Source organism: Leptonychotes weddellii, chromosome 4 (assembly GCF_054177405.1).
Source record: "Leptonychotes weddellii isolate Sample4059 chromosome 4, ASM5417740v2, whole genome shotgun sequence".
NCBI lineage: Eukaryota > Metazoa > Chordata > Mammalia > Carnivora > Phocidae > Leptonychotes > Leptonychotes weddellii.
This window is the reverse complement of record NC_138372.1, coordinates 169,562,672-169,578,540: the sequence shown is the minus strand read 5'-3', so window position 1 is coordinate 169,578,540 and position 15,869 is coordinate 169,562,672. Positions and strand designations below refer to the sequence as shown.

Here is a 15,869-nt window from a genome sequence, read left to right as displayed (position 1 = left end):
AGTCTTCCCCTTGTTTGCCTCAGTCTCTAAATTACTTGTTTTCTTTAGTATTTCTCCCTCATGGCCCCCCCGCCCCCCGCACACTGCTGCTCCGCTTCCTTCTGAATCATTCGGGCTCTCTTCTCAGGTCTGGGCTTCCCCTCATGGGGAAAGGGAGCTAATGTGAAGGGGCGCGCCGTCCTTTGCCTCCTGCCCCCTCTGTCCCTTCATGCCCCCCTGCCCCGTGTTTTGTCTGTCCCTCCAGCGCAGGAGGATGAGGTGTGTACACCCCTGTTCGTGTGGCCTCAGTCTCAGTGCTTATGTTGAATTCACAAGGCTAGAAACCGCCATAATTCTCTTGCTGTACGAGGTGACCTTTTGGTTTAAGAAATTGTTTCAGAATATCCGGATATCTGAATTTCAATTTTAAAAGAAGTGTTGTCTCGCAGGTGGGACCACAGTGTTTTCAACTACTGAATGTCACCCTGCACACATCTTGCATACACCTGCATGTCAGGGAGAGGAAACATCCAGAACCCTCCGTTTCAGGGGCGGAGCCTGCAGGAGGCCTTTCTGGGCAGTTCCCCCTCCTCCTCTCTGCTGTGCTTGGAGTTAGCCTCTCATGGTGGCCTTTACTTCCTTCTGCTGCCGAGAGGGTCAAGCAGTACACTGTCACTGGTGCCCCGTAAGTAGGATGAAGATAGGATCCCTAACGGAGCAGCATGCTCGCCTGGCAGACCAGGAGGCTGATTCAGAAGGGGGAAAGGATGTGCCCAGAGCTGGCTGGTGACAGGCCTAGAGTTAGTCTTTGGAGCTCTTGCTGCATTTGAATAAACATCATTTCTCTTGAGTTGTGTTCTCAAAGAGCTGCATTTTTAGGCTCCACATATGAGTAGTCCTGTGGCCTCAGCATCTGCACAAGGTGGGAAGACACAGCCAAAATAAGGGTTTGGGTGGGAGGCTGTGGGGAGTTGCTCGAAGCCCACCTGTGAGTCCTGCATGCCTGTCATTGCAGGACGGGATGACTGGCCGTGAGCTGGCTGTAGCCTCCCTGGCAATCTGCCATCTCTCCCGGCTGGGAGGGGCCAAGTCATGGAGGAACTGAGGGGATGTGGGCTGTGAAGGAGGAGACGGGACTGTCCCAGCAAACACTGCACTGAGTAGACCAGCAGGGCCGGTCACTGCCGGCAACAGGCTGGAGGATGTTGGTGTCTCAGCAGGCAAAGTGCGGCGGGGATGTGATTCCCGAAGGATCCAGCAAGGCTACCTCTAGTCTCAGCCCTGCAAGCCTGCTTAGCGGCGCAGGGAGGGTCAGGAGAGGATGGAGTTGTCCATCCTGAAGGAGCTGTGGTGACCAAGAGGTCGCTGGAAAGAGCCCGCGTGCCCAGCTGGGCAGCCTCCCGGACGCTGTGCGCTCGGGCCAGCTCCCGTGTTGGTTGCCCCTACAGCACCGTGGTTTCTGCTGCAGCTTCCCTGTGTGCCTGAAGTCGCGAGCGCATGCCTGCAGGTGGCCCAGGCCCGCGGTCCGTAATGTTCTTTCTTCCCCTGTTCTGCTTTCCAGTTCCTAAAGCACGGCGTCAGACGGCGCCGTGAGCCCGGAGAGGCGTCCCGGCACAGTACAGCCTCGCTTAACCGGACGCCAGCTCCCGGGACCCCTCGACTCTCAGCGGCCCCCGTCCCCCTCAGAGAAGGCCAGGAGTTCCAACAGTGTGGACACGTCCAGGGGCAGCGTGACACGAGTCGTCTCTCCTGCAGAGAGGCGGGGAGGCGGCAACATCGCCAGCCCTGGAGGGGGGATCAAAGGAGGAACTGTGGCTCATGGTGGCCCAGGATCAGCGGAACGGGACAGGCAGGTGAGGGAGCAGAGGACGGGGGGAGGAGAGGCAAGGACTCTGCCAGGACCCCCCCCCCGCCACGTGTGTCCTCCCCAGCCCTTGGGGACAAGCCACTCCCCCCATGGCCTCCAAGCAGGCCGCTGGGCGGAGCCCAGGGGAGAAGCGCAAGAGGGTGGTGCTGACCCTGAAGGAGAAGATTGACATCTGCACGCGCCTGGAGAAGGGGGAGAGCAGGAAGGTGCTGATGCAGGAGTACAACGTGGGCATGTCCACCCTGTACGACATCAAGGCCCACAAGGCACAGCTGCTGCGCTTCTTTGCCAACTCGGACTCCAATAAGGCCCTGGAGCAGCGGCGCACTCTGCACACGCCCAAGCTCGAGCACCTGGACCGCGTCCTGTACCAGTGGTTCCTGGGGAAGCGGGCTGAGGGCGTGCCCGTCTCGGGCCCCATGCTCATCGAGAAGGCCAAGGACTTCTACGAGCAGATGCAGTTAACGGAGCCCTGCGTGTTTTCTGGCGGGTGGCTCTGGCGTTTTAAGGCCAGGCACGGCATTAAGAAGCTGGACGCGTCCAGCGAGAAACAAGTGGCCGACCACCGAGCAGCCGAGCAGTTCTGCGGCTTTTTCCGGAGCCTGACGGCCGAGCACGGCCTGTCCCCTGAGCAGGTTTACAACGCCGACGAGACCGGCCTTTTCTGGCGGTGCCTGCCCAGTCCCAGCCTGGAAGGTGGGACGGTGCCCGGCATCAAGCAGAGCAAGGACAGGCTGACCGTCCTCATGTGCGCCAATGCCACTGGCTCCCACAAGATCAAGCCCTTGGTGATTGGGAAAGGCGGCGGCGCCCGGGCTTTCGGGGGCATTCAGCACCTGCCCGTCGCCTACAAGGCCCAAGGTAACGCGTGGGTGGACAAGGAGATTTTTTCGGACTGGTTCCATCATATCTTCGTTCCGTCGGTGAAGGAGCACTTCCGGGCAGTGGGTCTGCCCGAGGACGGCAAAGCCATCCTGCTGCTGGACAACGCCCGCGCCCGCCCGCGGGAGTCCGAGCTGGCCTCCGGTAACATCTTCACCGTCTTCCTGCCCGCCAGCGTCACCTCGTTGATTCAGCCCATGGACCAGGGCATTCGGAGAGATTTCATGAGGCACTTCATCAACCCCCCCGTCCCGCTGCAGGCCTGCCACCCCCGCTACAGTGTGAACGATGCCGTCTTCAACGTGGCCTGCGCCTGGAGCGCCGTGCCCGGCGACGTCTTCAGCCGGGCCTGGAGGAAGCTGTGGCCCGCGGTCACGTTCGCCGAGGGCTCGTCTTCGGAGGAGGAGCCGGAGCGCCTCCGAGCGAGGCCTCACGATCAGACTTTCGCGCACATCCTGCAGCTGCGGGGAGAGGCCCCGGCCCGCCCTGGCAGCCGGCTTCCCCGGGGCGCGGCCGCAGAGGGCCCGGCCCCAGCTGCCGGGAGCCCGGAGCAGGCTGAGAAGGACGGCGACGAGGCGGCCTGGGAGCAGGCGGCCCTGTCCTTTGACGCCGTGGTGCGCTTTGCCGAGGGACAGCCCTGCTTCACGGCACAGGAGGTGGGGCAGCTGCGTGCGCTGCGCTCCGTGTTCGCCAGGCAGAGGCAGGTGAAGCGGCGGCGCGTGGCCCTCAGGGCCGTGGTCAAACTCGAGGCCCCCCAGGAGGCCCCCCCTCTGCCCTGCTCCTCCATGGCGGGCGAGCACTGATGTCGGCGCGGCCCTCGCCTGCGGGCCGGAGCTTGTCCGGGAGGTCGGGGCGCCCGGTGTGGGCTCCTGGCCACTCGCGACAGCCCATCCCTGCGCGTCTGGTGCATCGCGGGCTTACCGTGTTTTCCGTCCTGGCACGTCAATGTGAGCAGCCGCTCCGGAAGGGTCCCGCACACCCGAAGCCGAGCGGAGCGTCCCGTGGCCGGAAGCCAGGACCATGCCGGGCAGATTCTGGCCCCGTGTTGGCCGGCTGAGCCCCGCTGTGTGCGTGGGTGGAGGTGTCTGTCCGTCCGGGAGGAGCAAAGCCGGCCCTCGGGCCAACTGCTGGCGGTGCCCGCGGCCACTTGCCAGGGCTAGTGTTGCCCTGGGCCCGCCTGCCGTCCCCTCGGGGCGCGGTCGGTGGTGTGGCGCTGTCCCTGTGTCAGGCGGGCACCCCTGCCTGCGGTTCGTAGGTGGCGGGTCCTCACTTCAGCCGTGAGCTCAGCCGCGCAGCCCCCTGCAAGCTCCTCCGTGCTGCTAGGCGGGCTGGGCCCCAGGGCGTGGGGGCCGCACATTGGGTTGGCACGGCGGAGTCGCTTCCCCTAACGCGAGCAGGACTGTCTGCCCGGGCCTCCCGTTGCCCCGAGGGTCCCTGGCGCACTGCGGGCGAGTCCAGCGTCCTGGTGCCGAATCTACTGTGTCGTCCGAGCCCCCGTTCCGCAGGAGTTCATGCTGACCGCGTGCATGTCACTGAGTTTGCTGAGCGCTCAGCAGTGTGTCAGGCGTGCACTCGTGCCCCGCCTAAGTCCAGCTGTTTGGATTTCCGGCTGCATTTGAACTTCAGCGTTGGCCGTTCATGCCTCGGTACCCCGTGCGGGGAAGAGCCGGCTGCATGGCTTGGTTGTGGGAGGATTGTGGCCCCCCGCTGCCCGCGGCCTGGACTGCGCCCCGGGACGGCGCACCCTCCTTGCGTGCACGTGGGGGGCTGTGACTTCTGTCTTTCACCGCTGCGCCCTGGGATTCCGGCCTGGCCGTCTGGCTGCCTCGTGGTTCTTGGCCCCCCGCCCTCTGGGGCGCCCACCGGCCTCCACGCAGCGTTTGGTTCACTGTCCGTTCCTCTGCTGTGTGCATCTTCCCAAGCGTGAGGCGACGGTTGTCGCTGCCACCGTGTCCCCTTGTGGACGTGCGTGTTTCCTGCTTTAAATGCAGGGCTGAAGGTCGTGAACCGAGCAAGGCCGTTTTCAGAGCATCCTCGTGGAGTCTTCAGGCCAGATCGCCTCGGGACCGTGCTGCCGTCGCGCCCTTTCCTTCCTGTGCCCGGGGTGACATCTGAGCACCCATGTGCTTGGCTGCCGGTTCAGACTCGTGTGGCCCCGTGCTGTTGAATTGCGGCTGCTTGCGGTGTCATGGGACGTGAGGTGTTGGGTCCCTGGAGCGCCTGCCCTCGCCTCGGTGTAGGTGGTGGTGGCCCGGAGAGGCGGCCGGACGCCGAGGAGCTCTCCCGTGCTTCTCGAACAGCGGGACTTCGCTGGCTGGGTGCAGCCGGGGGAGGGGCAGGACACGTGGGGCTCCTGGGTCCCCTGTGGAGGCTTTGTCCCATCAGATTGTAGACCCCAGGCCGTGGATTCGCGACCTGCCCCGGTCCTGGCCATTCTGTGGCCAGTCAGTAAATGCTTGTCACCGGACAGCCTGAGGGGTGTCTGTCCTCAGGGCGCTCCTTCCAGAAGTGGCCACAGAGCACGGCGCCAGCTCGAGCCCTCTTGCTGCTCAGGAGGTCCTGGGGCAGAGCAAGCTCTGGCCTCCCCTGCCTCCCTCTCTGATGGGCAGCACGCTTCTCCGCACGTGGCCTCTGCTGCTGGCTCGGGCGGAGCCAGGTGCCCTGGGCTGCAGCCGGCCGCGGGGCCACATGTGGGTGCTGGCAGAGGCCCAGGGCCCAGCGAGGCCGTCTGGTGAGCTGTGTGGCCCGGCGGCTGGTGAGCGCCTCCACCCCGTCCCGCCGCCCTCCCTGTCCTCTGGGAGCCCCTCCCAACTGCTCCGCTCGGCACTTCCTGCCCGGCCCCTCAGGCTCAGGGGCCAGCGTGCTTCCGCCTCGGAATCCTTCCCAAGCAGTTCTGGGTGGAGCCCGACTAGGCTGGATGTGAAATCGGAGCAGGTGGGACCAGTGCCCCCTTCTTTCCTCTCTGGCCACTGCGGAGGCACCTGCAGGAGGCCCGGGCTCCGCGTCCCCCACGAGCACGTGGCCCAGAGCCCCGGCAGTGGGGTCCGCGGATGCGGCGTCTGGGAGGCTTCTCCATCCCGTTGGGTCATGCTTGCACCCCTCCTGGCCAGTCTTTCCTGGGCCAGAAGGCAGAGCCTTTGGAGGCAGCTCAGGGCCTTTGGAGTCGGATGTGGCCCTGGGGGGATGGGGCAGAAGCAGGGGTAGGCGGCCACGCAGACTGCGTGCTTTCCCGGGAGCCCGGGGTGCGCGGGAAGCAGAACTGGGGGCAAACGGGACCCGCCGCTGCCGCCCCCAAGGGCCAGCCTGAGCTGCTGTGGGAGGCGCAGGTGCGAGCTTCAGCGGCCTTTCTTGGTGTGCAGATGTGCTCATGCTTCATCCGTCATTGAGCATAGAGCGTGGCCTGTGTTCCCTGCCGGCGTGTACTGACCATCGTGCTCGGCCCGAGGCTGGAGGGTGATCAGACAAGGCCCCTGTCCTGCCTCCGGACGGCACGGGCTTACCGACAAGGCAGGAAGCTGCTGGGGAGGCTGGAACACAGGTGAGGGGCAGAAGGTGGCCCGGGGTGTCAGTGGGTCCGTGAGGGCGGGAGAGCACAGACGGGTTCCTGCCTGCCTCGGGTCCAGCTGCCAAGTCCAGGAGGGTGACCCAGGGTGGAGAGGCAGCTCCGCACGTGGAGCCAGGCTCCTCTGCCGCCTGGGACCTGTGGCTCCATTGTGTGTTTCAAGACAGTTCCAGGTCCCACCCTGGTGTCTGCTGCTTCCAGCCCTCAGCCGCAGGAAGCACACTTCCTCCGAGCTGCCCGTCTGCCGACATGCATCACTTCTGCTCCAGTCTTTTGGGCCGGGTCCCAGTCCCACAGGCCCCACCGGCCGCCGGGGCATCTGGGCAGCGTGGCTGGAAAAGGGAGCGTGCGCACCAGGGAGCCATCTGGGAAAGCCAGGCTGGGTCTCCTGACTCCCTCCTCTGCCATGCCCTCTCCAGCAGCCGCGTTCTGGCCTCAGCCCCTCTCTGCAAGGACACAGCGGGCAGGTGCACCACGAGGGCCCGGCGTGTGGAGGATGGAGGCAGGCAGCCCGTGGTGGTCTCGGCTCGTGGGGTGGGGGCTCCACACGGAGACCAGCCCCGGAGAGCTGGGACTGCCATCGCCCACCCCCAGAGCTGTCAGAGACGAGCGGCCTTGTCCGGAGAGGCAGGCTGTGACCCAGTCCCCTTCCCTCCACAAGAGGCTCAGGGGTGCTCGCTAAAGGGGAGCTCGTAGAGACAGCACGTGGGAGGGGCAGTGGGTTGATTGGTGACACGGGCTGAGCTGGAGGCTGGCTGCGGGTCAGGAAGACTCTCACTGATCTCAGGAGCTGTTCTTCCAAAAGCCAAATTTGCTTGGATTAGGCCCTGAAGCCTTTATGCCCAGGCGTGACTGGAAAACCCGGAGCAATCTGCCAACAGGGAGCGGTGCCGAGGAGCTGGTGTGGGCCGGGAGGACAGGCCAGCTTCGCCGGAGCCGCTGTCTTCCCAGGGAGACTGTGGGCCAGCCCACGGCTGCGCCCCTGGAGGCAGCAGAGGCCGGAGCAAGGGCTGCGGGGCAGGGACGAGCCCAGTGCCGCGCCAGCAAACAAAGTAAGTGACAGGATAACAGTAACACAACCTGGTGGGGTGGCCAGGACCCAGAACTGTGGCAGTGCGCTCCCCGAAGTGACCCGTTTCCCACCCGAACGTGCAAAGAAACAGTTATGGGTCAGACCGCAGGAGAAAAGTAGGCTGCAGAGCCGGCAGGCGCTGGACTTAACAGGAAGAGACTTGGACTTGGCCGTTCTACACGTGGTCGGGGGGTGGGGGGCGAAGGGAGAGACTGGTGATGGCGCATCACATAGCATCAACAGGAAGATGAGAATTATCACACCCAGAAGAATTGAGTGGGGCTTCCGGAGCCAAACAGTATGAGAACCGAAGTGGAGAGTTCCCAAGGGGCTCAGCAGCTGCTGTAAGCTGGCAGGAGAAAGAACCTGTGACCTCGACTGACCCGGAGCCCTAGGTGACCACACAGTGCAGGGACACCCACGTGTCACCGGAGCCCCAGGGGGCAGAAGGGAACAAAAAATACTCACATGGTGCCCGAAAAATCCCCATGTTCATCTACAAATCAGGCCCAGTGAGCTCCAGTGGGACTAACGGTGTGATCCACAGAGTCGGGAACACCGGGAAAGCTGTCCCCGTCCCGAGAACGCCCAGCGGGGCTGGCGGCTGAGCTCAGTCGGGGACGGCGCAGCCCGGGAGCTCAGAGGAAACTCACGGCCAAGATTCCTGCGTCTGCCAAAGCGCTCTCTCAGAATAAGGTGAGTGAACGATGTTTGCAGATGCACAAAAACAGGATTTGCTGCTGGTGGGCCCGCCTCTCAGGAAATGCTAAAGGAAGTCTTTGGGGCTCAAAGCAAGTGACTCAGACGGTAAATCAGATCCACTCAGAACAAAGCCCTGCTAAAGGCAGTTCTGTCTTCAGAGAAGACAGTGTCCACTTGACCTTGGACACCTTTGGGGTTACGGGTGCCAACCCCTGCTGCCCTTTCCTCTGGCAGCTCCTGCAGCTGCTGCTTCTTTTTTTAAGATTTATGTATTTTAGAGAGAGCATGAGCGGGAGGGGCTGAGGGAGAGAGCATCTCAAGCAGACTGTGCCCAGCACGGACCCGGACGTGGGGCTCGATCGCACGACCCTGAGCTGAAGCTAAGAGCCGATGCTTAACCAGCTGGCCACCCGGGTGCCCCTGGCAGCTTCTTGAAAAAGCCTGTCGTTCCATAAAGTGATAATCTTGGGTTCGTCACGTTTATAGATGTGCCCTGTGTCACAACCACACCGGAAGGGTCTCTGGCAGGAAGTGAGCGTGTCCACATCCGAAGTACATTCTGGTCGGCCTGAGAGCAACCGCTCAGGAGAGAACCCAAGAGTCGTGAACAAAGCTGTTAGAGAAATTCAAGTGCTACATTAGCAGAAACTGCAAAAGCCGCAAGTGAATGGAGGGACAGAAAGACGCGGGACCCGCGGCACGGGGACCTGCCGCGCCTCCCTGGCCCTTGCTGAGCTTGGCAGTGTGGTCCCCGCCGCACAGAGCGGCCCTGGACCTCGGCTCCTCCCGCAGAGCCAGCAGCAGCTGCAGTGACTGAGCCCTGCAGGCGGGGCCGCGCTTCGGGCCTGAAGGGTGGGCGCTGCGGGGGCGACTGGCCACTGTGGCCACCACAAGTGCTCGGAGCTGGCCAGGACCCGGGAAGGACAGTGTGCTCACCACTGCCACGTCAGGCCGCATGGATTTATATAAAATTGACCATTCGCAGCAAACTTGCCTTAGAGAACGTGTTCTGTATTTTGGTGCAGAAGCATATTTTGTGGGCACCCACACAGGGCGGCGTGCGCTTCCCATGCCCTCCCCCCGCGGGGGCCCAGAGGGCCTCCAGGCCCCCCGCACCCCGTCTTCACCTCTGTGTCAGCGGACACCAGCCCCCACACCGCCCAGAGCACCGTCCTCGTTCTTTGCCGGCAGCTCCCGGGTGGTCAGGCAGCTGGAGCAAGATGAGAAGCGGTGGCCTCCACGTCCCGGGGAGACCCGGGAAGGGAGCTTCCAAGGTGAAGGGCCCCATCTAAGCAGGGGCAGGCGGGATGGGGCGGCTTTCCACGGTGTACTCGGGAGGCGCAGGCTGCCTCCTCCCCAGCCCAGTGCACGCTCCCCAGCCTGATCCTGGGTGTGCTCCCTGCTCGAGACCCGGGGCCCTCGGCGTCTACATCTGCTGCCGTCCACCGACCCCGGGGAGCTCCGGGAGACCCCGCACTGGGCTGCCACAGAGGAATGTTCAGGAAGGTGGGGGTGGGGCAGCAATTCTTACAACTGAAAAGACCTGCTAAAGCCCAGTGTGGCTTCCGTGGCTGGGAGCCACGGCACGGGAGGTGCGGCTCTGGCCATCCGGTCCTCGAGGCTGTGCGTGCGTCCCACCCTTCAGTCCCAGAGACCCACGGGGAGGCAGGAGGGAGAGGGAGCCGAACCAGGTTAGGGCCCCAGCTAAATGCTCGTCATTCCACCTGAGCCAATGTGGACTTGGGAGCCAGCAGGAGCCCAGGACAGTCTTGTGTGCGGAAAGGTAGCTCCCCCAGTGCCATTCAGGGCCCTTACTCATTTGTTCAGCCTTTACTGAGGCTTTTCAGGTCCCGGGGGCTGCCTGGCTGGTGGGACAGAGGTGAGCAGGATGAATGCAGCCTGAGAGAGGTGGCCCGCTGAGCAGAAGGTTGGGGTTGTAGGAAAGGCTTGGGGGAACTGAGAGGGTTCCATGGAGGTGGTGAGCTTGGAAGTGGGCCAGGGAGGGTGCGTAGGAGTTCTCTGGCTGAAATTGGGAACCGGGCCTTGCAGGCAGACAAGGGCTCGGGGAGGCTGCTACAGGGCAGGAACAGCCCCTGGGTAGGTCAGCCACCCAGCAGGACAGACAGGACACTTGAGACCCAGCAGGTGGGGTCATGGTGGTGTGAGAGGGTGGTCTCTGGGCTGCCTCCCGCCCAGCCCTTCCCCTCAGTGCTCTGGCGTCTACCTGTGCTCCTTCCCAGCCTGCCCCCGTCAGGGAGCCCCCACTGAGATGCTGCAGCTCCAATCCAGGGAGCAAGGGACACCTTTGCCTGGGGCTGAGGTGGTGACTCCAGGACTGAGACCCTCCAGTCTACAGCGGAGACTCGGAGCGGCAGAATTTCAGGGGATTTTGGATGGCCTGTGCCCTGGGGACCTGAGTTGACTGGGGCTTAGGGACTGGAGGAGCCTCGGATGGACAGGAGGGAGCCCGGGCAGGAGAGCTGGGGCCTTGGGATTCTGACCGTGGGACTGGCTATGGCGTTCCCCCGCCAGTGGGTGCAGGATCCCCACGTGGCTGTGACCCACTGGCGTCGGACACCAGAGCACAGAGGTCACCAGGCCGCCCAAACCCAGGAGAAGCCCCACAGTAGGGCCAAGTGGCCTGGGCCCAGCCAGCGGGCTTAGCACCTGCTCCGCCACAGGGGCTGAGGAACTTGAGATGAACATAGCCTTCTTTGGTCCTTAGACTCTGTTGGAAATAAGAAGGGGTCTGTGGCCTGCCAGACCCCCTCCAGTGTGGACAGGTGATGGGCTGGGGGCTTAAGGGGAGAAGTGAAGGGGGGCAGGCCCCGGGCTATTGTCACTCGTCAAGAGGCTGCCCAGCTGAGGCCAGTTCCCTCTTTGGGCAGCTGCCAGATGGACCCAGCCCTGTCTCAGGCCTGGCCGTGTCCCCCCTGGCCAGCCCCGGCAGCTGGAGGTGCTCTCCTCAGTCTCGGGGGCTTCTGGCTCTGCTCTGTCTGGGCCCTGCTGGGCTGGGGGACCCAAAGGGGACCCCATGTCCTGGTTGGCCTGGGCTGGTCCTGGTGGGCACCTGGTGTCTGGGCACAATCCTTAATAGCATCCCTTCACTCTCCAGGGTCTGGGTTTGGACAGCTCATCTCATGGGGACACCCTGCTGAGGCCCACTCTTCACACGATGCCCCCACCCCTGGTCAAGCAGATGGGCCGTCTGATGCTACAGGAGCTAGCCTCAGCCTGGCCCATGTGTTGGGGGCCATTGTCCCAAGGTCCACCTTGAAACGTGGACCATGACCTCGCTAGGCTGGGGGTGGGGCCTGGAGGCCCACAGGTGGTGATTCTCCCCCAGGGGACGGGCCTTCAGCAGGAAGCAAGGAGCAGCAGGGAGGCTGTTACCCAGGTGGGGTGTGGGCACCTGCCCTGTGGGTAGGAGTGGAGGTGAGTGTGGACCAGGGGCCCTTGACCTTGGGAGCCAGGGGCCTGCAGAAGCTAACAGATGGCTTCCAGATCTCTAGGCTGGGCGGCAGACCTCCCCCACTACCCCCACCCTGGGCTTGATGGGCTTACTACTCTAGTCAGTGGGACCCTGGAGGGATGGAGCCTCCAGTGGCCTGTCCGTGTCCCCGACAGTCTGCACGTCCCCCCACTGGCGGATGTGCCCTCAGCTGGCCCGAGGCCTCGGATGGGCAGCTGGATGCCGTGGAGTGAAGGCTCTGTAGCCTGAGGTGGTCGCTAAGCAGGGGCCAGCCTGTACCCTGAGGAGAGGAGCTGGGTATTGGGGCCAGGATGGGCCTGCACAGAGGGCCCACCCCGGTCCTCACACGGCCTTCCAGTCTCCCAGCGCTGTGGTGCGGCCATGGCGGGCTTCTCCCCAGCGGAGTCGGCTCTTCCTGCCAGCTCCTAGCTGGCCCTCCCCCGCCTTTCCCCTCTCTCGCTTCCCCTTCTGGGGTCCCAGCCTGCACCCTGCACTGGGACGGCCCCACCCCAGATCAGCCCCACTCTCACCTCCCTCCCACTTCTCTGCCAGCCACGTCCTCCTTCCACTGCGGGTTCCAGAGGCCCTGCTGCTGCAGAGGGCAAGGCTGGGGTCCTGGCTGGAACGGGGGAGACAAATGTGGAGAGACATGCAGCCTGTGGGGGAGGACTCGGGCAGGGGCTGCGGGCAGGGGCTGCGACAGCTTGCCTCCAGCGGCCGGTGGGAGGAGGTGCCTGAACTAGGCCCGGGGTTGTCTGGTGGGGGAGGCCCTGGCCGGGGCAGGTGTGCGAGGAGGTGGGTCCCTGGGGCCCGCCATAACACACTTCCTCTTCCTGACTGAGTAAGGCATTTTGCCCCTTTTCATGGGGGCAGTCATTTTAATAAAGTGCTTTTTTTCTGTGAGCCCAGAGTGCAAGACTTACTCCTAGCTCAGGAATGTGCCTGTTGCCAGCAACTCTAATGAGGGCACCCATGAATCTCCTCTTACTTGTGGCTCCAAAAATGAGGCCATGGGCTCTCACTGTGCCTCATTCTTTAATTAAACAGATACTGGAACAACAGAGAGGGGGCAGGGCAGGGGAGGGGTCGGCAGCTTCTGGGAGGGAGGAGCCTGGGGCTGGGGGGAACGTGCCAGGGGTCTCCCAGGGCCCTCGCAGGTGCTGGCCCTCTGGCCTCTCTGCGTGGGGCCAGCTGCCGCTCTGCAGGACCCCTGGCCGGCCTCTCCGTCCTGCTGCTGGGCCCCTCGCTCACCCCTGCTGCCTGCCTCATCTCACCATTCCTAGACCAGGAGAGCCCCACAGCACACCCACAGGCTTCTGACTGCAGCCCCGCCCCCCGTCATTTGTGCAGGATGCTCTGCCCTACAAGGAGACCCACGTACCCCACTTCCCGAGGACAGAGGATTAGATGCGTGCGCGCGCACGCACTCCAGCTAAAACAAGTCAATAAAACAGCCCTTCTCTTGATTGAACTTAAAGTGTTCAGTTAATTGAATTGTGTTCTCCAGCCGCTGTCTCCCAGGTAATGAATGCATCACGGGCCTCTCTCATTAGTAGTCACGTTTTCTGTCCCCACCCTGAGCGCCATCTGGGCAGCCCTGGGTGATCCCCTGAGCACAGATGAGGGGGTGGGGAGCAGAGGAGGGGCCCTGAGTTGGGATTTCTGTGCCACTGTTTCGGGGACAGGCGTGTGGTCCTTCGGTCTCGAGTCTTCCTTGGAGGCCCCAGTGAGGCCCGGGGGCGTGGCCCTGCTAAGGGCTGTGCTTGGGGACTCTCCACGGAATGCCAGGGCACTTCATGCCACAGAGCATGTTTGGAGTGAAGAAAAGTTGTAGAGATGCTGGTGAGGGGTGCATGACATTGTGAATGTGATCAATGCCGTTGAGGATGGTGAAAATGGTACGTCTATTTTGCCTCAATAAATAGAGTTGTAAGAAATGGACATAAGGGCCTGGTGGTCAGGACCTGGTGACTCTGGGCTTGAGGGCATGGACAAGCCGCAGCAGAGAGGTGAGGCCACCAAGAGGCCAGTCCTAGCGGGCCGCCGGAGGGACGGGCACCCAGGACTGGGGACGCCTGGGGACTGCAGCCTGAGGAAGCAATGCAGGGTGTGGGGAGACATTCCCCAGCCCGTCCCTCTCGTCCCGCCTCCCCATGCCCTTCAGCAACCCAGCCCCCAGTCCACAGGGATGCAAGCCTGGGACAGACAAGGGCTGAGCTTGCAGGAGGGACCAGCCAGAGGGGCCCTGGGGCTGGCGCAGTGGGGAAGCACTGGGGGTCTTTTGCTTGGTCCTTCCATCAGCAAATGTTTACTGAACACCTACTGTGGGCAACCTAGGCCCAGAGAAACTGAGAGAGGCGGAGAGATCAGACACCCCTCCTGCCCCACCCCTGCTAGAGCAAGAAGAGGCCCTGGGGGCAGGGCTCTGGGGCTGTGTCCTCTGCCCAGCCGTGCTCCGGTGGGGTGAGCCTGGGGTGAGTGCTGGGAAGCCATCCAGGCCTGCCTACCTCTGCCCACCATCCCTCTTTCATCACATTTATGGAGCCCCACTGTGTGCAGACCCTGCGGATTCTGCTGTGCATGACAGCAGGCCCGTGTGGCACAGGACTCGCAGGCCAGGGGGAGACGGTCAAGGAGAGAGGCCTTGGTTATTCATCGTGTGTTTGCTGTGAGCCTAGGAGGGTGAGGGGCAGCTCCAAGGAGGACCAGGATCAGCCAGGAGTGAGGACCAGGCTGTGCAGGGACATGGTGCTCATAGACATGGCCTAGGTCTTGCCTGGCTTTCTTGGGTTTGTGCCTGGGTGTTTTGAGGCCTCAGCCTAATAGATCTCCCTGTGCAGCCAAGAGCACATAGCCTTGGCAGTCACAGACCTGGCTCTCAGCCGTGCCAGAATGTGACCCTGGACAGGGCACCCTCCACCCGTGAGACCTGTCTTCCTCTTGGACATCTGTGAGGTCAAGAGAAATAATATATGGGGTATGTCCACCACAGAACTGGCACTCACCTGGGTTTAGCAAATGATCACTCCCTCATTCATTCACTTCAGGCCCTCATTCATTCACTCATCCATTAACCCACCCATCCATCCACCTAATTTTCTACACACCCTTCTATCCACTTACCTAGCCACTCACTCACCCAACTACCCATGCTTTAACTCACTCACCCACCCATTCACCCATCCATCCATCCATCGTCAGTCCGTCCGTCCATCCATCCGTCCACCCATCCATCCATCCATCCATCCATCCATCCATCCATCCATCCATCCATTCATCCACTCATCCATCCATCCACCCACCCATCCATTGTCCATCCATCCATCCATCCATAATTACCTACCCATTTACCCACACCTCTGTCCACTCATCCATCCACCCACCCACCCATCCATCCACCTAATTATCTACACACCCTTCTGTCCACTTACCTAGCCACTCACTCACCCAACTACCCATGCATTAATTCACTCACCCACCCATTCACCCAAGCATCCATCCATCCATCCATCCATCCATCCACCCATCCATTATCCATCCATCAATCCATCCGTCAATCCACCATCCATCCGTCCATCAGTCCATCCACCCATCCATCCATTCACCCATCCATCCATCAGTGTATCCATGCATCCTTCTACTCATCCATCCATCCGTCTGTCCATCCACCCCTCTCACTCTCACTGAGCAGCCTGCTGTGATTTTGTTCCCTCCTGGAGCTTACTGCATTAGGTCTCCCTTACTCCTGGGGACAACTGGGGCCATGCCTTTCCCATACTTAGAATAAGAGTTCACAATGTGAACTCCTTATCAATCACCTCCCAGATTCACAATCGTCTTGTAGGTGTTTCCACCTTAGAGATGGGAGCAGAGGCCCAGAGAGAAAGGACTAATCGCTGGCGGGCTACGGATTAGACCAGCTGAGACACTGGGTTTCTTCTCAAAGTGTGCTCAGCCTTCTTGAATGTCCTCCGCCTGGACTTCTGCTTTGCTCCTGGTGGGTGCCAGGCTGTGCTGGACCCTAATACCCCTCATCTTGCTGCATCCTGTGGATGAGAGTATTCTCACTCCTTTACCAGTGGGGAGCCTGAGGCCAGAGGAGCTGGCTTCCCTGTGTCCACTCAACCAGGCACCCACTGGGAGCAGGGCAGTCCTTCAGCCTCCTAAGTCATGTCCATGGCTGGCCCACTGCCCTTAAAAGTCACCTGAGCCACTAAGAGACCAAGCCCCGGAAATTCTCGGGGATGGAGAAAAGGCTCTGGAGCCATGGGGTGGGTGTGGGACTTGTAGTAAGAAATCCCCCTGTGCCTTCACCACACAGCCAGTCACCACC

At 62.3% G+C, this 15,869-nt stretch overlaps 1 protein-coding gene across 1 annotated transcript in view; it reads left to right on the top strand.

The window, feature by feature from the left end:
- JRK (Jrk helix-turn-helix protein) overlaps positions 1–13,007 on the top strand; it is a 13,500-nt gene extending 493 nt beyond the window's left edge. The window contains exon 2 of the mRNA XM_081816642.1: positions 1,541–13,007. Coding sequence (XP_081672768.1) covers positions 1,936–3,531 — 1,596 coding nt within the window. The 5' untranslated portion in view covers positions 1,541–1,935 and the 3' untranslated portion in view covers positions 3,532–13,007. The remainder of the gene's footprint in view (positions 1–1,540) is intronic.
- Positions 13,008–15,869: the final 2,862 nt, after the last annotated feature.